At 48.0% G+C, this 22,524-nt stretch overlaps 1 protein-coding gene across 1 annotated transcript in view; it reads left to right on the top strand.

Annotated features, from left to right (window-relative positions):
* Itpr2 (inositol 1,4,5-trisphosphate receptor type 2) overlaps positions 1-22,524 on the top strand; it is a 391,521-nt gene that overhangs the window by 59,270 nt on the left and 309,727 nt on the right. Inside the window, exons 3-5 of the mRNA XM_050164739.1 lie at positions 17,003-17,118; positions 18,025-18,111; positions 21,208-21,366. Coding sequence (XP_050020696.1) covers positions 17,003-17,118; positions 18,025-18,111; positions 21,208-21,366 — 362 coding nt within the window. The remainder of the gene's footprint in view (positions 1-17,002; positions 17,119-18,024; positions 18,112-21,207; positions 21,367-22,524) is intronic.

The following is a 22,524-nucleotide window of genomic DNA, read 5'->3' as shown; positions in this document are numbered from 1 at the left end:
AGGCTGTGGACGCTGTCTGTCAACTGTGTGTCTGGGGAACAGTCCACTCCACCCTGTCTGTTAACGGTGTTTCTTGGAGACAGTCCACTTCACCCCGCCTTTCTCTTTCCCTAATGACGTATTCTTGTGTGTGCACGAGTGCATAGGAGCTCGTGTCTGTATGTGGACATGCAGAGACCTGAGCTAGAACCTCGGTGCCTTTCTCTAACTCCTCATTGTTTCCTTGAGACAAGATCTCTCCCCAGCTGGAAGCTTACCACCAGTTCAGCCTGGTCAGTTGCCCAGCAGGATCTCTGGACCCAGCTATCTCATTCCCCATGCCGGTTACAGGCGTGTGCAGCTATGACCAGCGTCTTCTGTGGGGGTGGGGTTTGAACTCAGATCTTCATGTGTGCACATCATGGGCTCCTACTCACCAAGTCCCCTTCCCAGATCCCCAATATTCTTAAATTTTGCCTTTTGTTCCAGTTTTATTCCTCTATAGACTTCTGTAATTGAGGAATTCGTGCTTCCAGGATGGCGCCGAAGATCCTTTCTTCAAACACTGGAAGTCAGCTCCTTTGCTAGCAATTTTTCTAACCAGCTGGCCATTGGATTTGCAGTTCAGATGTTAGAAAATGAATTCTGTAGCATCTACTGGACTGTCAGCTTCAGGATTAATGCCTCAGATAAACTTTCCTGTCCGAAGTGGGGCGGCTTTCGTCTTCTGTCTGGACACAGTCACATGGCAGGGGAAGGTGACATCTAGCCATTAGGAGCACCGGCTATCAGCTGAGCAGGCTTCTGCTCCAGGAGGTCACAGCTGCTTTCTGCCCGTGTTTGCTCAGGGATAAAAGGAGAGGAGCGCCAGGGCTCCTGGCACAGCAGCCTGTGGTTTCTCTTCTCATGGCACGAATGAGCCTGCTAGCGCAGGCAAAGCTGCTCCTAACCACCAGGCAGGACATGAGTGACGTGGAGAACACACACTGCCCCTGCCTGCGGTGTTGCTCTATGGCAAACCACTTTCTGTGAAAAAGTTACACCTATGCTGTTGGCATAAGTTAAAGTTAAGCTTAACTAATGTGTGTCTGTGTGTGTGCATGCATGTGTGTGTGAGTGTGTGTGTACATGCATGTGTGTGCGTGTGAGTGTGCATGTGTGTGCATGCATGAGTGTGTGTGTGTGATATGCACCTGTGTGGAAGTCAGAGGACAGTTTTCAAGAGATCTCTCCTCCCACTCCACGGTCTGAGAGATCAAACTCAGGTTGTCAGACATGGCAAAAGCTCGTTACCCACCGAGCCAGCTCACTGGCCCAATTGGTCTAACTTTTAACAATAAACTTGTGATGATCTATAAATAGGTAATCAATAAATAGAAACATTTTCCTCTGTATTTCCCATTTTTTGTCTGTTGTATTTTTACCATTTTTTTGGAGATAGGGTCTCATGTAGCCCAGGTTACCTTTAAACTCACTGTGTAGCTGAGGCTGGCTTCAAACTCCCGACCTTCCTCCCATGTGCCAGAATCACAGGAGTGTAATATCAGGCCTAGCCATATTTTTTTTTGAAAAGCTCATTATACCCACCTTAAGACAGCAAGGCACTCATGAACAACAACACTCAACAATAGCAACAGCCAAGAGTGTTTCTCTTGCAGAATCGAGGTGTTGTTATTGTCTCGTAGAACAGAGTCCAGTTTGCAGTGTGTTCTCTGGGAGGCGCTGCCGTCCAGCACACACCTGGCTTTTCATCTTGGTTCATCTGTGACTGCTGTCTCTTACACCTCATGCAAAAATGACAAAACCCCCATAGGTTTTCCCTTTAAAATGTACGTCATACCTTCTGCCCAGAGTTTCTTAAGTTTGATGTGGCTCTGTGATTGACACCTCCCTTGCATGAGCCCCCCAGCGGTCCTCTCTCTGCAGTCAGTGGAACGAGCCTGCTGAGTAGAAGTTGGGGTTCCCCAGCAGCCTCTCCGTCTCACTCTGAGTGACATCTGGAGTCCCCAGGGGCCCCCTGATCCTGCCTAAGCTAACTGGACCTCTGTGTGGCTGCCTCTCTGCCATGATCTGGCCACTCACCAGCCCCACCAGCCTTGCCTGTGCTTCTGTTACTGGCTCTCCCCGGAAGATGAGACACAGTGCAATAGAATGCTAATGCTGAGAATCAGATTTCTTTTTCTTCTTAAAATTCAGTGAGGGCCAGGGAGATGACTCAGCGGGGGGAACGGCGTGAGGCACAAAGGCAGACACCTGAGTTCATATCCTCAGCACCCAGGTAAAATGTCAGTAGGTGTGGCAGCTGCTTGCAATTCCAGCACTTGGGAGGTAGAGGCTGGAAACCCCGGGGAAGCTGGCTAGCTGGACGGGCAAACTCAGGGCTCAGCAGAGACTTTGCCCTGATAAATAAAGTAGCGAGCAATTGTGAAAGACACTAGTGTCAGCTTCAGGCCCTACGTGAACACGCACAAATGTCCACGCTTACCACACTGCATGTGTGTCCACCCGCATGTAAGCAGGCACACATGATGAATCCCAGCCAACCACACCCATCAGTCTTAATTTTAAACTTACAAGTGTATCAAGTGTCACTGGAGATGTAGACGTGTGAAGTGTGTTTGTATATTAAGATTGCCTCTGTCCTGTAGCAGAGGACATGGTCAGCCTGCAGGCCCCTCTGTCTCCATGTCTGTGGATTCCAGCTAGGACACTTGGGACCTTACACGTGACCTTTGTGATGGGTGTCTCTCACTTAAATCAGCAGCGCTTAGCCCGCGGGTCATGATCCCTTTGAAAAACCTCTATCTCCAAAAATGTATATTACAATTAATAACAATAACAAAATTATAGCTTTGAAGCAGCAACTAAAATAATTTTATGATTGGGGTCATCACAACGTGAGGAACTATATTAAATGTCACAACATTGGGAAGGTTGAGAACCACCGACTTAAATACAGTTCCCGGCCCATTCACACTGTGGTATGGACCAGTCCCTCATCTTCTACAGCACATAAGATCTCAGTGTGCAGACAGAACATGCTTTGTCCTTCTGTCCGCGATGGGCGTTATGAGAACACAGGAGTGAGTGTGTTTCATTTAGGCTGCTGCTTGGAGGAGTAGCTCATTCTTACAAATTCCTTTTTAGGGGGGTAAGTACAGATTGAATGCGTGTGAGACAATTGCTACCCTCACACCGCACCCCAGCCCTCACCCTCATACCGCACCCCAGCCCTCACCCTCACCCTCACACTGCACCCCAGCCCTCACCCTCACACCGCACCCCAGCCCTCACCCTCACACCGCACCCCAGCCCTCACCCTCACACCGCACCCCAGCCCTCACCCTCACACCGCACCCCAGCCCTCACCCTCACACCGCACCCCAGCCCTCACCCTGACACCACACCCCAGCCCTCACCCTCACCCTCACCCTCACCCTCACCCTCACCCTCACACTGCACCCCAGCCCTCACCCTCACCCTCACACCGCACTCCAGCTCTCACCACCTTTAATTTTGAGACAGCCATGCCGAGTTGCTCAGGTTGGCCTTGAATTGACTCCGTATTAAGGCTTTGAAACAAGGTCTCACTCTGTAGTCCAGTTTAGCCATGAGCTCTTGAACTCCCATCTCTGCTTCTGAGGTGCGGGGAACTTCCTTCTCCCCCTCTGGTCCCTCTCCTTCCCCGTCTGCCTTCTGTTTTCATGTCATGTCTGCACACCTGCTGTTATGATTCTGTGTAGAATCCGGGATCCACGAGCAAGACAAAGCACTTATTTGCATTTCTGAACGTGACTAATTTTGTTTAATATGATGCTTAACATGATTAGAGGCAGGCTACGAAAGCCTGCTCACCTGAGTTCAATCCCTGGACCCGTGTAAAGGTGGAAAGAGAGAACTGGCTCCACAGAATCGTCTTCTGACCTCCACATGGGCACCATGTTACTTGTGCCCTTGCCCCAACAACAATGAATACATGCTTTTTAAAAACAAAAAACAAAACATGCCTATTGTTAAAATAAAGCCCACAGAGTCAATTTTAGTTGTCAGTCCAACACAGCCTCGAGTCACCTGGACAGGAATCTCAATCCAGACCAGGTTGGTCTGTGGACATATCTGCAGGGGTTATCCTGATTGTCGATTGATGTCAGAGGACCCAGTCCACCGTGGGCGGCACCATTCCCTGGGCAGGCGGTCGTGGGCTCTATAAGGAAGCCAGCAAAGCACCATTTCTTCGTGATTTCAAGACCCTGTTTAGATTCCTTCCCTGACACCTGTAATGATGGACTGTGGCCAGTGGGCTGAAGTAAACCCTTTTCCTCCCTCAGTTGCTGTGGCCAGTGGGCTGAAATAAACCCTTTTCCTCCCTCAGTTGCTTTTGGTCCTGGTGCTCGTCTGAGCTACAGGAAGGAACCAAGAATGCAAGATATTCCAGGCTGTTATCCCCGCAAATTAGAGCTACACAGTGGCCCCAGCTTCAAGTTGACTTCTGGCCATATTTAGGAAAGTTTATCTCAGGAAGCTTAGCCAGATTTGCCTGCTGCACCCAGGGAGTGTCTTATCAACCGATCACCTGGACAGGGAAGTCTCTAGAAACGATGAGGCATCAGGCAGCTGCCCCAGTGTTCCCAGCCTGCCTACCAGGCAACCGCAAACAAAACATCCTAGGAAAGGCTTCTGACTGCGAAGCACGGTTTCTGTCTTCACAGCGTTTGTGAGAAGCCACTGACCCACGGAGAGCAGGCACCTGAGGGCCAGCTACAAATACGGCCATTAAAAATTAAAAAAAAATTATCTAATCTTTATGAGAAGTAGAAAAAGACAAGATCTCCTGAGTAAATTGGGAGCATGGGGATTGTGGGAAGGAGTAGAAGGGGAGGGATTATATGAGCCAGGGGCCATCAAGACCATGATGAGGAAACCCACAGAGACAGCTGACCCAAGCTCATGGGGAGCTCCCCGACTCTGGACCAACAGCTAGGGAGTTGACATGGGACCAACCTAGATCCTCTGCATGTGAGTGACAGTCATGTAGTTTGGTCTTTTGTGGGGCCCCTGGCAGTGGAACCAGGACCATCTTTGGCGCATGAGGTAGCTCTTTGGAACCCATTTCCTGTGGTGGGACGCCTTGCCCAGCCTTGATGCCAGGGGAGGAGCTTGGTCTTGCCTCAACTTGATAAGCCATATTTTGTGGACTCCATGGGAGGCCTGACTCCTTCTGAATGGAGATGGAGAAAGAGTGGATGGGAGGTGGGGATAGAACGAAAGATGGGTGAAGGAATTGAAAAGAGGAGAAAGGGGGAAACTGTGGTTTGGATGTAAAATAAATAATAAAATAGACACACAAAAATATTTAAAAATTAAACAGTAATTTATTTCCTATTTACTCACTCATTTTAAGTGTTTACTCCAAGGAGTACTGGTGGCTACAGCGGAGCAGTGAGTGCTGCAGACACCCTTCGTCATGCAGAGTCCTCGGTACCCTGTGTAGTCTGTCCTTGTGTCCACCCCTCCTTTACAACCCCCCCCCCATACATCCCATCCGGTCCCCTCCAACACGCACAACAGCTGGTTGCGTCCGTTCCATCTTTAGCACACAGAGACACGGCTGATGAACCCACTTCCGCGCTCTGGGTCAGACTCTAATCTTTAAACTGGATTTCGTGACCCGTAAAATGACAGCAGCATTGATAGCTGAGAAGGAATTTCCGCGGATTAAATAATCTATGCAACCATTTTTATTGGGTTTAGCACCTGGTGTTTAGTCAAGCGCTCTGAGTAGAAGCTGCTGGGTGTGGGGGAGGGGCAGTTAATCTCTTTCATTTTGAGGGTTTCATATTGTACGCTGTCTCTGTGTCTGGCTTCTTTTGTTGAGTATGACATCTTTGTTATAACATTTTTGTTAGCCTGGGGCTCCTACCGGCTCTCAGATGTGTTCTAATTTGCTTGTGTTTGGGTTGAATCCTATTCCGTTTTATGGGTATACCACTATATGGTATTTAAAATTTGGGCCATTTCTTCCTTTTTTCAGCTATTATGACTAAGCTGTGTAACATTTGCATACAGAGCCCGTAGAAGCTGCTGGGTGCGGGGTGGGAGGTGTGGGGGGTGTGGGGTTGAGAGTGGGGGTGGGGTGGGGCGGGCAGAGCACCCCTGACCATTCCTCCTGCCCTCCGAAGCTGTCATTCATTTTAAGTTTAGCCATTGCCACTCTGTTGTGGTTTCAGCCACAGCTCTCTAGTGACCAGGAGTGTGGAATAGCTCAAGATTTCTTACTGCGTGCGTGTGCGTGTGTGCGTGTGCGTGTGTGTGTGTATTGAAAGGGTGTATATATGTCCCAGCACAAAGGGCAGAAGACAGCTTGTGGGAGCTGGTTCTCCCTCTCTACCAGGTAGGCTCAGGGGTCTAACCCAGGCCATGGAGCTGGAGGCAAGTGCCTTTACCTGACAAGCCATCTTGCCATCCCTGAGCAGCTTCTTCATTTTTTGATACTTTTTATTATTATTTTTAATTATTTATAGGTGTGTATGTTTGCATATGGGGATGTGCATGGGTTCGCAGACACCCTTGGAGGCCAGAAGTGTTGGGTACCAAGGAGCTGGTGTTACAGACACGTGTGAGCCACCTGATGGAGGCTCTGGGAACTGACCTTGGGCCCTCTGGAAGAGCAAAAATACTTTTAACCATTGAGCTATCTCTTTGTCTCTTCTGAATGTTTTAATTTTTTTTTTTTTGAGATAGGGTTTTTCAGTGTAGCCTTGGTGTTTTTAAAAATCTTTTAAACATATTTTAAACACCTTTTAAAATGCTTCTTGGCTTTCCTCATTTTATGTATGTGGTGCACAACCTCACAGCATCCTGCTTTAGAAACCTCAGGACACAAACACAACTGTATTTGCTCATCTACACCGCAGGTTGGACTAATAATAACGAGTATTGACATTGTCCGAACTGTGAGCGCTTTCACCTCATACCCACGCATACTCGGTGGCGGGAAACACACAGGGGAGAAAGCCAGGGTTGGCATTTCCTGGTTCCAGAATGCCAAGTCAATGCAAGCCATGGTTTAGTGACTACAGCAGAGGCAGGCGAGTGGCCTGGACTCTGTGGATGCAGGCGTGAACTCTGTACTCTGAAAACCGGGAGGAATTGTTTAGGCCTCTTCCCAACACAGGATCCCGTTTCCCCATTCCTTGCCTCAACATGAGGAATAAAAGTTGACCTGCCTGTGAGTAATTCAGTTTCTGCTTTTCCCAGTTGTTGGCAAGCTTCCTTTGCACTGAACTAAGTTTTGCTTTGATCCCGGATCAATCGATACAGGGAAATACATTCTCAGCCCCTCTAGGCTTTAACCTGGTGGCCGTCCATTTCTGCAGAGTTTATATGCCTCTCCGCTTTCTGTAATGCAGCACTTTCTGTTCTCACTGACGTTCTTCAGCTAGCATGGCTATTGTGCGTGTGTTCCGATGCCCACAGCCCCAGGTACAGGCTCCTTTGTTAGGAAGCCACTTACAATGTGGCACCCACAATGGTGTTCTTTTCCTTTTGTGAGGTCCCATTCATTCGTCAACCAGCCCCAAATGGTGGCCTCGGCTTTTCAGCAACTACAGTATTGTGTCCATGAATTACTGTGGTGATTGTATAATATAATTCAAACTTGGTCACCTGAGAAGGAACAGGGGCATCATTTATCATCAGGTGTGGGCAGCTGGAGTAAATCAGTAATTTCTCAAGCTTCAGTCAGTGAGGTCTTGAACGTGCAGGGCGATCTGGTCACTGTGTCAAGTTTCTGTTGTTAGGATAAAGCAGCCCAGGCTGCAAACTTGTAAAGAAGACAGACTTACTTAGCTCCCGCTGTCTGAGGTCTAAAGACATGGCACCAACATATGCCTGGTTGTGCTGAAGATTCCTTTTGCTCTGTCGTGTCATGGTGATGAGAGATCCTAGCGCCACAGGGAGGTGAGGGTAGGGAGGCTTTCTTGTTCTTCTGTGACATCCATTGCCCAGGAACTGAGCAAGGTTCCACAGACCTTCCTGAATTTCCCTTTGAGGAAGCATTCCCAGTGACCCAATTGCCTCCCACTAAACTCCACCCCTTGAAGGTCTCACCACCGGTGAGCCTGGCCAAACTCCCCACAAGAGTGCTAGGACCCTGGGTAAGCCAACCACAGAGTCCCTTTAATTACTGAGGTTTGGATTTAAAAGCTCTGCCCTCTATGCCCTCTGTGCCCTCTGTGATGTGCCTGAGAGCTGGGTTTTGATCTGACTGTGGCTTTTGCGTTTCTGTAAGGTTTGACTGTTGGTGAGAGGACTTGAAAGTCTAGATGTTTGTGTGTCAGAAACATTGACAAGCAACTCTCTGCCTGTCTCTCTCGTCATGGGTGGCCTAACGGGTACCTCCTGGGGTCCTCGGTCCCCACCCTCTTCCCCTCCTTGGGGGATGGAGGCAGCCGCCCCGATGGATGCTGCTATGGGAAAGGGCAGGCCAAATGGGGGCAGGGAGACATTTTAAAGGTGTATTCACTTTTCTCTTCATGCTTATGAGTGTCTGCATGTATGTATGTGTACTGTGTGTGCACAGTGCCCACAGAGGTCAGAAGCAGGCATCAAATCTTCTAGAACTGGAGTTACAGATGGTTGTGGGCTGTTATGTGGATGCTGGGAGCTGAACCTAGGTCCTCTGCAAGAGTAGCAATCACTCATAACCGCCGAGCCATCTCTGTGGCCCCACTGAATGCTTTATTGCAACTTTCAGAAGTAGACGTGTTTTGTACTGTCAGCCGGTGCACATGCATGAGTGTACACATTACAGTTCATACGTCCGTTCTCAAAAGAGTGGGTGCACCCATCTGCTTTCCCCATTCTTCTCCTTCAGATCTTTTCTGTCCTGTTCAAAGGGGGCTAGTTAGGATCGAATGGGTTGATTTTTGTCATAGATGGCACGCGTGCGCACACACACACATACTTACATGAGTATCGCACATAGATGTATCCATATAAATTCAGTTTTCTTTCTGTTCTCTTTTATCTTTTATATTTGCTTAATGAAATTTGATATCTGAAATCAATTCATCCGTTACATATTCTTTAAGTTGTCATTGTGATCATGACATCCCTAGAGTGGGAAAGCTGATTGAAACAATTATTCATTGTGTGTTTTTCCTGAGCGCAAACGCTGCATGTCCATTGACATGGTCTGTTGAGTGTTGGAATCCAAACCTTAACTAGAATGTAAATTATCCATAATGTGTTTAAATTGTTTCTCTTCTGATCTGGATGAAGCTCTGCTTCTGAGTATTTATCCATTAACATTTGAACAGGAAATTAATCTCAAGAAGAATAGGATTTTTCAACATTCTCATTGATGCATTCACATTTATTTTAGTATATATACATTAACAAAACTCCCGTAGAGACATTCATCAGTTTCTTTTGATGCACCATAACTATTGCACACACGTGTGTATAAATGTGAATCTATCCCACAGTTTTTATCTGAAAGTGTTGGTGTCAGACGGTTTTAGGAGGATGAGGGAGAAGCCATTTCTTACTGTCTGGCCAGTATTTTTCCACGGTTTGTCTTTGTTGGTCACATTACGAATCTGCTGTTAATCAAGTGGTCACGTCTATTGTGGTGACAACAGACCTGGACCTTGCTGTGCTGACATGAAAGTTCAAGTGCGGGACTCAGAAGGATTCTGTTTGGGGACACAAGGTTTGTGGTGGAAGCTGGTTTCAACTGGTTCTGAATGATCTCAAGATGCGCAGGTAGAATTAAGAACAACGTTTAACATGAGACAATTTGCCTCAACATGAAAAAGCATGGGAGTAATCGCTCTGACTCATAGCTGCATATTAAATGGGGTTTGGAGGCAAATTCCTGGTTCAAATTCCAGATCAACTCCTTAGCCACTTTGTGGGCTTGAGAACTGTGTTTTCATTTCTGCGACTCCGACTAACTCTCAAGAATGCGGAGGACAGGCCTTTTGTTGCCAGTTGGTGATACTCTTTACAGTTTACAGTGTTTGCTGATAGTTAGCCGTTTCGAGGGAACAAACGTGACAATAATGTCTTCACCTTCAAGGTCAGGGCTATAGTTTGGGTCTTGGATGTCCCCTAAGACCTGTGAATAGAATGCTTGGTCCCCAGTGCGTGGCTCTGCCATGAAGGAGACAAGTCTGTGGGGGGCCTAGCGAAGAAGTGGGGCGCTTGGTCTGCCATGGAAGGGCAGCTGTTGCCCCCACCCCTTCCTGCCCTCTCTTTGCTTGCCTTCTGTGAGATAAAAGGCTCCTCCATCACATTCCCACCGTGATTCATGGCGGCGCCACCGATCCAAAGGCATCGTTAGGGTGTTTCTCTCGGGTGTTCTGTCACAGTAACGGCAAGGCCTAACACAAGCAGTCTGGGTACTCAAACATCCTGTGTGTGGTTGATCTTGTCCGCCCGTGTGTGAAGTGCTCTCTCTAATCCAGAGGCTTATCAGGAAGAACCTTCACAACCCAAGCTCTGAGTTTTCGCTCCTTTATCTCAGAGAACAGGACTTGGGATTTTATCTGAGTCCCCTTTGAGGTTTAACACAACATTGCACAGCCTGGAGCTATAAAGATGTTTCTCTTCCCTTTTGTGGTAAAGCCGCTGGCTCTTGGCTGGAGGAAGGAGACTGATGTTTTCACGGGTGCTGGCCCAAGATGTGTTGTGATGACCTTCAGTGTTTCTTATGCCTGTCCATCTGTTCCTCACGGCCTTTTTGGTTCCACACTCGAACCTACTCTCCCTGATAACTACTCACCTTTGTGAGTTTGATATAGACAGTGTGTTCTAAAATGAGTTTCTTAGACTGATGTAAAAGCCGAGTTACAGCGCTGTGGTAGACTGTCCTGTTGACAGAGGTTTCTGTCACACCTGGTTCTACAGTCATTCAGTCCCAAAGAAACACACAGAGGTCTACATTAATTATAAAACGAATTGGCCCATTAGCTCAGGCTTCTTATTAACTCTTATAACTTGTATTACCCCATTATTCTTTTCTATGTTAGCCATGTGGCTTGGTACCTTTTTCGTCTAGGCAGTCACATCTTGCTATCTTGCTTCTTCTGTGGCTGGGTAACAACTGGAGGCTGAAACTTCCCTCTTCCCAGAATTCTCATTGCTCCACCTCTACATTCTGCCTGGTCACCCCGCCTATACTTCCTGCCTGGCTATTGGCCAATCAGCATTTTATTAAAAATAATACAAGCGACAGCACAAAAGACCATTGTCCCATAGCACTGCCCCACGACCAGGTCTAACCATCCCATGACCAGCTCTGACCACCCCACGGCCAGGTGTAGTAATCAGGAGCAGCGGGGCTGCGTCCCCAGCACCCTGGCCGCCTGGCTAGCTTATGCCCCGTAATAACAACATACAAATTGTATTCTTTTAAACACTGCTTGGCCCATTAGCTGTAGCCCTTACTGGCTAATTCTGATACCCCGATCAACCCATCTCTAATAAACTGTGTAGCTCCGGTCTTACCGGGAAAGATTCAGCATGCCTGACCTGGCAGCTTGCTTCATCGCGTGCGTCTGCCCAGAGAGAGGAGCATGGTTTCTCTGAGCTCACTTCCTCTTCCTCCCAGCATTGTTCTGTTTACTCCTCCCACCTATGTTTTAACCTATTAGGGCCAAGCAGTTTCTTTATTGCTTAACCAATGAAATCAACAGATTGATATATGACACTCCCACATCAGCCAGGTCTGACCATCATCTCACGGCCAGCTCAGAAATGAGTCGCTGTTGCGGACTGGCCTCTTGCCTTCCTGTCTCCTTCCCGAAGTTGCTCTAACAACTTCATTTGTCACGGGGAAGACCACTGGCCTTGGCTGCATCCCTTCTGAAGGGAACAACATTCCCAGACCTTCCTCCCTGTGCTGAGAGTGAAGTCTCAGCTGCCAGGTTCCCTAGTCAGCGTAAGGTCATCCTACAAGGCAGCATGGGAGAGTGTTAGGTGGCTGTCCAACCTGGTGAAAGACAGCCCTGCTGACAGGTTGATAGGCACTACCCACTGAAGCCTTAAGACATCTTTAAGAAGAAGGCGCGTGAGAAAGCATGCCTGCCCTCCACCCTTGGCAAGATGCACTGAGGCTTACATGCTGGTCTTGACTGGAGTGCTGAGGGTGGTTACTGGGCGACAGAAACAGCCTCAGGGGCAAATATTTTAGGGGTACAAAGCAAAACACCTCAGATGAGTAAGTGGCTGCAGGAAGTGGAGGTGTTGGTTGGTTTCATGAAGGATTTACAGGGCTTCAAGTGTGCATGCTTGCTTGCGTGCGTGTGTGTGCGTGTGTGCATGCGTGTGTGCCTATGTGTGCCTGCATGTGTGTGTGCGTGTGTGCGTGCGTGTGTGTGCATGCATGTGTGTATGTGTGTGCCTGTGTGTGCATGCGTGTGTACATGTGTGTGTGCATGCCTGTATGTGTGCCTGTGTGTGCCTGTGTGTGTGTGTGTGTGTTTAGTTCTGGAGCTTGGTGTCTTCCAGTGTGGAGTTTCTGCTGCACACCATGAAGAGGTTTCAAGGCTCTTCCCTCCACACAGGTTTGAAACACAGCTGAAGTGATTGTGTCTGGTGGCTTTATTTCCTCCCAGAGCTCAACCTTGGTTCTCAACCTTCCTAACGCTGCCTGCGAGGCTTTACTACAGTTCCTTGTGTTGTGGTGACCCTGGCCGTAAGCTTATTTTCATTGCTACTTCAGAGCTGCAATTTGCTACTGTTATGAATCGTAGTATAAATATCTGATCTGTAGGATTGCTGAGGTTGAGAACCACCATTCCAAGGTGGATAGAAACGAAATCCTGATGTTGAACTGTGGTTCCTCTGACCTGGTGGTGACCAGGTGGTGACCAGGTGGTGACCAGGTGGTGACCAGGTGGTGACCAGGTGGTGGGTGACCAGGTGGTGACCAGGTGAGCCCATTGTGCCTTACTGACATCCCGACAGGCTGTAATCCTGCAGATTATTGGACTCCTATAATAATAAAGGTTAATTTTGTAAAGGAATTAAACTCAAATTACTTCCATTTATTTGTGCTTTTCATGATTATTCTATGATGCAAACTTTTCATTTTCCTGTTTTTTTTTTTTTTTTTAAATTTAACTCATTGAGCCTTGAAACCATGAGGAGACTGCTGTCTAGTTAAAAAGGGGCTCTGAGCTAGTTTCTGAATGAGGGGGGGGCTTTCAAGTTGAGAGACTGGACAGATCCAGGAATTTGGGGAGCTAGCTTTAGTGGGTTTTTTGTTGTTGTTTTGAGGCAGGGTCTCACGCTGTAGCCTAGGCTGGCCTTAAACTCATGGCAATCCTCTGTCTCAGCCTCCTGAATTCTTGGATTAGGTGTGTCTGTTTTCTACCTCACATAAACCATGCTAACGTTGACAGCAGGTTTGGGAAGCTCTGCCTAGGTCTGGGTGACTCTGAACTAGCCGAGTTCTGCCAACAGGAAGAAGAGGGCCTGTCTGAGGTGCCACCCACGCTGGGACTGTGACAGAAACTGCGCGTTTGAGCCACAAGACAGCGGCAAGTGTTTCCTTTGCTCAATGCCACTGTGTTGCATGGACTCCAAGAACTTTTTACAAACACGCACAGGGCCGTCTTCCACTGAAAAGGTGGACTTGATGTTAATTGCACACTCTCGGGGTGTTTTCAGGTTGGACCTCAATTGCTGCTTTTTTGCCGCTTGCTGAGGGCATAGTCAACTCTGCGTCTTCATGGGGCTCTGACTGACAGAAGGAGGCAGCATTAATCATCCAGCCTCACATTTATGACAGGCTTCACAGTTCACAGAGATTTCACACAGATTATCTTTCTGTCCGCCTCAGCACCGCTGGGAATTAGGTGTCGGCAGGCATTATTATACTTTTGTTAGGCAGTAAAAATAGAATTGGACAAAACATCTGACCAGCTCAAGGTTACTATATATTCCCGAACACGCTCTAGAGGAGGCAGCGAGAGAAAACTAGTCAACATAAGCACCACACCCCCAGTAACAACTTTTCCACAGGAGGTGTCTGGCCTGTGTTCTCTCAGTGCAAACTGTCTTGCACTCCCAATCCTCCTGCGTGTTTACTGACACCAGTTGTCACCTGTGGGAGAGTCCCAAGGAGCAGTCTTTAGGCACCTTCTCCAGAGACCCTCCACAGGAAACTTGGCCACAGTGAGCTTCCTGAGGGTGGGGTCTGAGTCATACCACCCGAGGGAGAGGCAGGACGACTGTTGGGGATTACAGTAAGCACGGTTGAGTGTTTGGTTTTTCCTAACCTATTCAGCCAGGTACTCAGGCCTCAATACTGTCTATGGAGACATTTTTCTAGCTACCTAAAGGTGCCATTTCAAAGGAGTAGCATTGGGGCGTTCTGGAATTTACCCAAAAGTATTTTCCGTGTCAAAAGACCCCTTCCTGATGAACGACGACAGGAACCTGTAGCTGTTGCTTCCTTTTTCACAAGGGAATGAGTCGATGAGTACGGCCATGGGTCAGAGGGCTCTGCTCTGCCTGAACATCAACCTGTGCTTTTGCTGCACCAAGACAGTGTAGTTTTGTTACCGGCCTCATATTTGTTGAAATAATCTACAGCATTAACTCACAGACCTTCTTTCATGGCTGCTTGTGAGCAACCTTAGTATTTGTGCTTCAAAACTTTGTGTAACCCTCTTTGTTATTGCTAATATGTAGGAAATAATTTCTGAGCCTTGTAGGACATGCTGCCAAGGACAACACGTCTCAACTGTAGCCTTTGGTCTTCACAGGCATGGGCCAGGTACATCTGAGTCATATGGCAGCTGTGATGGTCTTCAACCTGGGTTAGCGTTTTGAAGGTGTCTGTTTTCTACCCCATACAAACTATGCATTCTCAGCCTAGGGTTTTATCTCAGTGGTAAATCTTAGTGAGTGCAACTATAGCTTGGTGTTTGCATAGTGCGTGCAAGGCCCTGAGGACAATTCCTAGCACTGCCAAACCAAATGAACAAACTTTTATTCATATTAGTATTTCTTAAAATTATTTCTTTATCTGATTTGACTTTTTGAGACAGGGCCTTAAAAATTATTTTTATTTAGATGTGTGTGTGTGTGTGTGTGTGTGTGTGTGTGTGTGTGTGTGTATGTGCTAGTACCTGTGGGAGCCAGAAGGAAACCCGATCACTTGGAATTGGAGTTACAGATGTTTGGTTCTGAGTCATCCAGTGTGGGTGCTGGGATCCGAACTCGGGTCCTGTGGAAGAGCGGGGGGTCTTTTAATGACTGAGCCATCTCTGCAGCTTCATGTTAGTATAAAGTTAGAAATTCCGAGTTAATTTTCTGTATATGAAAACAGGGCAGTTGATAGAGTTTGTGGGACAGGATGACTTGGTGGGGGAAGGCTGCCTGTGAGGCCTGGTGCGTTCAGTCTCTGCAGTTTACAAGGTGGAGGGAGAGAGCCACCTTCCTCAAGTTACTCTCTAGCAGTCAGTGTCCAAATAAACACATAAAACGAGAATCTATGCATGTAATTATAAGGTCATTATGTCTCCTGCTTTTAATTTCTTAAAAATCTTAGCCATTCTCCTTGTCTTACTGTTCTATCGCTGTGAAGAGACACCATGACCACGGCAACTCTTACAAAAGAAAGCTTTTGCTGGGAGTGGCTTACAATTTCAGAGGTTTAGTCCACCATCCTCATGGCAGGGAGCGTGGTGGCACACAGGCGGACAGGTGCTGGAGACGTAACCGAGAGTTCTATGTTTGTATCCACAGGCAGCGGGTGGAGAAAGAAAGACACTGGGCCTGGCTTAAGCATTTGAAACCCCAAAGGCCCCCCATACTCTGTCTCCAACAAGGCCTCCTAATCCCCCGTCAAGCACACCATTCCCTCGTGACCAAGCATTCACGTCTGTGGGGCATTTCTGCTCAGCCACCACAGCCCTTAGTCATTTTATACCATTAGGATAGTTGAGAATGCGGCTCAATGGATATTTGATTCTACTGATTTTTGTGTTTTGATACACCCTTGGAAAGTGAGACTGACTCTAAATAGTAGCACATTTATTAAAACAAAGTAAGTTTTTTTAAAGGAAATTTTTCTTTTGGTTGGTTGGTTGGTTGGTTTTTTTTTCTGTCTTTTTGAGACAGTCTTACCACATAGCCCGGGCTGTCCTGTAACTCACTCTGTAGCCCTGGCTGTCCTGGAACTTACTAGGTAGACCAGGCTGACCTTGAACTCACAGAGATCTGCCGGCCTGTGCCTCCCAAGTGCTGTGTGTGACTGAAGGCATGTGCCACTATGCCTGCCAGAATTTTTTTTATCTTATTTGTCTGTTTGGCCTTTGCATGTTTGACCTTATACGAGGTAGGCAGCATGGCTCCTGGCTGGGATCCCGGGCTGTGTCAGTGGAGGACGCTGGGCAGCACGCAGCCAGCCTTCCCTTCTCCCTGTCTGTGGCTGGTGAGACAGCGCTAGGAAGAGTATTTTACCACCGAAACAGGAGGACCATCCAGGACACCCTAGACCTTGGGAGCTGACCTGTATTTCATGTTGAGATCACCTCATGATCCTAGGAAACCACTAACACATGGAGGACTCGGAGCCCGCTTGTCCCGCCAGGGAGAGAATTATGCTTGAGATACCACCACCAGGGTCGCCTATGGTCATCCTTGTCTACCTAGTGAGATGGAGTTCAGCCTGTGCTATATGAGACCCTGTCTCAAAAAATCCAAAGCCAATCAAAATTGGAAGAATTGCCTTATATCGTCACTGGATTGACTTCCTCATGAATCACACGAGCTACAATGTTTTGTAAAACCCTAATGAAGACTTATCTATTTTAATGAAATCTAACTGGGTATTTGAAAAGGATGTTTTAGAGTAATTTAAGACCTTTTCAGAGAATGACTGTGACATGACCTTTGAATGACCTCTCAGATGCTAAGAGATCCCAGAACCACAGACTAGGCTTGCAAAGGGTGTCTGGAGAGTGCCCGCAGCCTTAGTAACATCGCTCTGTTTGTTTCTCAGACTGCCTTTTCAAGGTGTGCCCTATGAATCGATACTCTGCCCAGAAGCAATACTGGAAAGCCAAGCAGGCGAAGCAAGGAAACCACACGGAAGCTGCCTTGCTGAAGAAGCTCCAGGTAAGCGGCAGCCATATTCCTCCGAGGTTGGCCTGGGAGCAGCAATAACAAGCAGCCCGCCAGGCTTGTTGATCTCACCAGCAGGCAGAGAGAGATTTCAGATAGACCCGAGGCGCGGTGCAGAGGGACATGGTTGTCGGTTGCAAGGCGTACCTACTTATTTCCTGGCATGTGGGCAAAACGTCCCCACTGTTATTTTTTAAGGTGTGCCAGGCTAATTCTAAACTGCTCACCGAGCTGAAAAGGAATGAAAACCCCTGACCGTTAAATCTAATTATAGTTTACTCCATCTAGTACCCCCCCCATCAGTCTGCGGAGAAAATAAAAGATTTTTTTTGACTGACTGTGAATTTGCTAGTGCTAAGTTTTGTATCATTTAACAAAACTCTCAGAATTGGAAGCTATCCATTGAGATTTTAATTCACCTGCCTTTCTAACACTTTCAAGTCCCATCGTAGAAAAGTTCCTAGCTCCAAAGAACCTTCTACTTAACTGACATTTTCAGTGTAGAAACAAATGGCCCAAGACAGGTTTGGCTGCCTTCGGCACAGACTGCCAAGTTGCCACACACACTTGGGGTGGGGGCGGATCTGGGAGCCTAGTGTACATATGCCCCCAATAACAGAAAACTTCCTTGCTGGGCTTGGCGGTGCAAACATTTAATCCCAGCACTTGGGAGGCAGAGACAGGCAGATCTCTGAGCTTCAGTCTGGCTTAGTTACAGAGTGAATTTCAGGACAGCCAGGGCCACACAGAGAAACCCTGTCTCACCTCCTCCCCACACCGCCCTTCCAACTCTCCAGTAACGCAGCCTGTCTGGTTTATTCTCGTCACTGAGAATACTTTGTAAACCATCTTCTCTGCTTGCTATGTCTCCACACTAAATACTGGGTCGCCCCCTTGCAGCATGCTGCGGAACTGGAACAAAAGCAGAATGAATCAGAGAACAGGAAACTTTTGGGAGAAATCGTGAAATACAGCAATGTTATACAAGTAAGTCTCCATTTCGTCCTCAAAGAGGGAAGCGTTTTAGGGGTGACCTGTCAAATTACCCACCTGCCTAGTTGTATGAAACATTTGGGGTACCGTGTTTGTCCTTTGGTGGGGATTATAATTAGGATGAAGGTTTCTGTGGACATCCATCGTAACACGTGCGTACTGAATACATCTGGTGCCAGGCCCGATGGTGCCAGCCCGCAAGCACCGAACATAGGCTATCCGTGCGGGCACACAGAAAACTGATCTCTAGATGGGTCTGAGTTACCAAAGGCAAGACTGTGCAAGAGGGTTTGTAAGGTCCAGAATACAGTCCTTTAGATGGGTGGGTTGGTGCTCATAAAAGTAAAACTTACAGATCACCATCCTAGACAACAGCCCTCTGTGCAACCAGGACCAGAGTCTAGCAGCCAGAAGTGGAGCCCAAGCAAGAAAGAGCAAGCATGGCTACAGCTGCTTTTTAAAGCGGAAAAAGACCACACCCAAGTGGGTTGGTATCTTAAAGGCTATTGGCTGAAGGAGCGGAAGAAACTTCTACAGCACCTCCCCCTTTTGTTTAAGTAAGAGAGTACCAAACCCGATACAAAACAATATACACTAGGGACAGATATCAAGCATAAGATTAGAATTACAATCAGCATAAACAATATTAAACAAGGAACATATGCTAAATGTTTTAATAAACATTCTATCCTAAGGAGTCTAAGTCTTGTATTGGAAATGTCTTGGCTGGATCATAAGAAGATGGTAACTATGACTATCTTCAACCCCATGTTGGAGCTGTATCTTTTCCCTGGGGGGAGGAGAGTTTTCAGACTGTATACGCAGTCTTCCTTTGACTTCCAGTCTTCACGCCAGCGTGCACACTGATTTATCTCGGCTGCATTCCTTTCCCCTGCTTCATTTGGGTCTTTTAGGCTTTTTGTTGTTGTTGTTTGTTTGCTAGTAAGTGCCCCACCTTGTTCCAAAAGGAATGTGAGACCTTTTCCAAGAAACACAGTGCATGGGGAGGTCAAGCCCAGTCATCAAGGGAGGCATCTGGGTCAGAGGGAAAATACTGGGTAGCTGGATGAGGTGAAGGCTTGGTTAGAAAGTTTGGTAAACCCCAGCCCAAGGCATTGCTGCTGCTGCTGCTGCTGCTGCTGCTGCTGCTGCTGCTGCTGCTGCTGCTGCTGACTCCAGCCCAAGACATTGTTGCTGCTGCTGCTGCTGACTCCAGCCCAAGGCATTGTTGCTGCTGCTTGGCCTTAGGAAAGGCTCGCCGTAGCCCTCCCTGGTAGTGGAAGTCCACAGTATCGCACCCATCTGGAGTCTAGAAGCACAGCCGTCCCCAGAAGAGAGACCAGGCAGGCATTTCTCTCGAGAGTACATAAAGAGGAAACCGTTTAAAATGGTAACCAGTGGTTGCACAGGTTTCTTACAGTAACCACCACAACGAGCCTTTATAAGGCCGCCTTAAAGAAGAATGTCTCCTGGTGTTTTGTCATCGACCAGTGGCAGTGTGCCAGAGGCCATGGCAGAGCTGTTCCCCACAGGACAGGACTGGCCCCAGCCTCTCGTATGTGTGACCTCATCTAGTGATGGAGGGAGTGACTTTTGGCCTTGGTGGGACTGCAGCCCCCATCCAGAGATGTCTCTTCGCTGAGTTTAGGACACTCACTTCAGCTCCTTGTCAAGTACTTCAAGTACAAATGCTTGTCTTAGGGGCTGTGCTTAGTGCTTTAACATGGACCCTAGAGGTACACACTCAGGCTTGAGGATGTGTGTGTGTGTGTACAAGTGCATGTGTGCATGTGTGTTCGTGTGCAGGTGCTTAAGTGTCTGTGTGTGAAGTGTGCGTGTATGAACATGCATGTGTGTGCATGTATGTATGTGCATGCATGTGAACACACACATGTATGTGCAGACACATGGGTGTGTAGAGAGTGTGTGTGTGTGTGTGTGTGAACGTGTGCGTGCCTGTATGTGTGCATGCATGTGAGCCTGGACGCCTGAAGTCAGCCTCGTCTCAGATATTGTTCTTAGCAGTGGTCCCATGTTGTTTCGGGGGACTAAGGCTCTCACAGCCCGGACTTGTGGATCCAGCAAGGCTGATGCCAGGGAGTCCAGGATATGCCTCCCCGGTGCTGGGCTTACAAGTGTGTGCCTCCTCACCTCGCTTGACTCCTTAACCTGGGACTTGAACTCAGGCCCTTGTGCTTGTAAGGCAGCACTTGATCAGCTGAGCTGCCGCCCAGGCTTGTGGGTGTCCATGCCTTTAGCAGTACAGGCAGGACCAAGGGTGGGACCTGGAGGTTTGCACAAAGGTGATTCTTTCTTCAGTTAAAAATTTGCCACTTTACTCTGAAATAACTTCTGCCTCATCTTGTGAGCGCTAAAATGTCCATTCTCTTCTGAAGGCTTTTGGAAATAGGTGGGAAGTTTGCTTTGTCTTCGTAGTTCTCCCCAGTGAGGTTTAGTTTGGGGAAGATTGCCAATGGCATCTGTGAAGGGAGAAGCAATGGTCCTCCTGCATGAGTCTCAGAAGTGGGGTCAGCGTCTCCTTGCTGACTCATTTGACATCGGGGAGAGAGAGACAGAGAGAGAGACAGAGAGAGAGAGACAGAGAGAGAGACAGAGAGAGACAGAGACAGAGAGAGACAGAGAGAGAGATAGACAGAGACAGAGACAGAGAGACAGAGACAGAGAACGCTCGTGCTGTTGATGGGCGGAGGAGCTTAGGGCGCCTAGTAGGTCTGTACCTTCTCCCAGGCTTTGATGTTCTTTGGCAGATTCTGCTTGTATGGATGCACAAGTATTGGAAATGGGTGAGATTCTTGTGGAAAGCCTGGTGCTAGCCTGTTGTTTCTCGGTGGATAGAGGTGTCTTTAGTGTCCCTAGTATGTCTTCTTTAGGCTGCCACCATCACCCCTGAAGCAGAACTTGGGGCGGAAGCAAGGAGGAGACAGGCAGGCAGCTTGGGAAGTTAGTGGGTCTAAGCCTTAAAATAGTTCCCGTGTTCAGTCTTCAGACCGAGCTGGTGTGTGGATTTATGACCATGGCTACCTGAGGAGACCATGGGTACAGGCTCTAACACACATATTTCTCCTGCAGCTGCTTCATATAAAAAGCAACAAGTACCTGACTGTCAACAAGAGGTTACCCGCTTTGCTGGAGAAGAACGCCATGCGTGTGTCACTGGATGCTGCCGGGAATGAAGGGTCCTGGTTCTACATCCACCCCTTCTGGAAGCTGAGGAGCGAGGGTGATAATGTACGTGAGCCTGGGGACTCAGACAAGAGGGATGCAGACAGTGCATGCCGCTCTCAGAGAGCTCAGAAACACAGAGAGGGGGAACACAGTCTTCGGCCAGCTAACTCTCTGAATTACTTAAGTTAGTTATGAAATGTTGGGTTGCATTATGACAATTCAGCACGTATGTGTCATTGTACTTTCTAACATTAGGCATTAGTAGTTTTTACTAGGATAAATGTATTTATTTACATTATACACCATGCTCAGAAATCACGGGACAGGGTTCAGCTCAAGTGAGAGTCATCTCCAGCTGGAGTGTGTGCAGTATTTCAAAGAGGCAGGTTACCTTCCTGCTTACTCAGGTTGAGCTTGCTTGCAGGGAAGAGGGCACCGCGGCACCTAGCCTTGTGAGTGCCCCGGGGAACCCCGAGAGCCGTGACGGTGGTCCATTCGGGACCTCCTCAGCCTATGCCTCACAGTGCTGTCACGGAGGAGCAGCATGTGAGGGGCTGGGACGGCTGCTCACGGTTAATGACCACCCCAAAGACCGTGACACCGTCACTGGAGCAGTGGGGCTCAACCTCCAAATGCTGCGACCCTTTAACACAGCTCCTCAGGTTATGGTGACCCCAACCATAAAACCATGCCTGTTGCTGTTTCATAACTATATTTTGCCACTGTTACGAACCATAATGTCAACATCTGTGTTTTCTGGTGGGATGGTCTTAGGTGACTCCCCTGAAAGGGTCATTCAAACCCTAATGGGGTTGTGACCTACAGGTTGAGAACCACCTGCATATTGTTTCGTCTTATTTATTTGCTGAGATGGCATCTCACTATATTTCTGTCGGACTTGGCACTTGCTGGGAAGGGTAGGCTGGCCTTGAACTTGTACTGGTCCCCCTGCCTCAGCACCAGCCTACTGACTGGCGTGATTATAGGCTAACAAGCTGATATTTTGGGGGTAGTCCTTAGCACTCGGAAGATGCTCAGTAAAGGCAGGCTTGTAAGTAGAACTCCTGACCAAGTGCTAGGCGATCAGCCCTTGCCGTGTGGAAGAGGTAATGTGATTTCTGACTGAGGTGCAAACGGGATTGTCTGCCAAAGTTTTCACAGTCAGTACCTTGAGTACAGATTTAGTGTGGCTGGAGTATTTCTTGTGTTAGAATATATATA

This window comes from Alexandromys fortis, unplaced genomic scaffold (assembly GCF_014885135.2).
Source record: "Alexandromys fortis isolate MF-2015 unplaced genomic scaffold, M_Fortis_MF-2015_v1.1 scaffold_153, whole genome shotgun sequence".
Taxonomy (NCBI): Eukaryota; Metazoa; Chordata; class Mammalia; order Rodentia; family Cricetidae; genus Alexandromys; species Alexandromys fortis.
The sequence above is the reverse complement of the archived record's forward strand: the minus strand, read 5'-3'. Positions and strand labels throughout refer to the sequence as shown.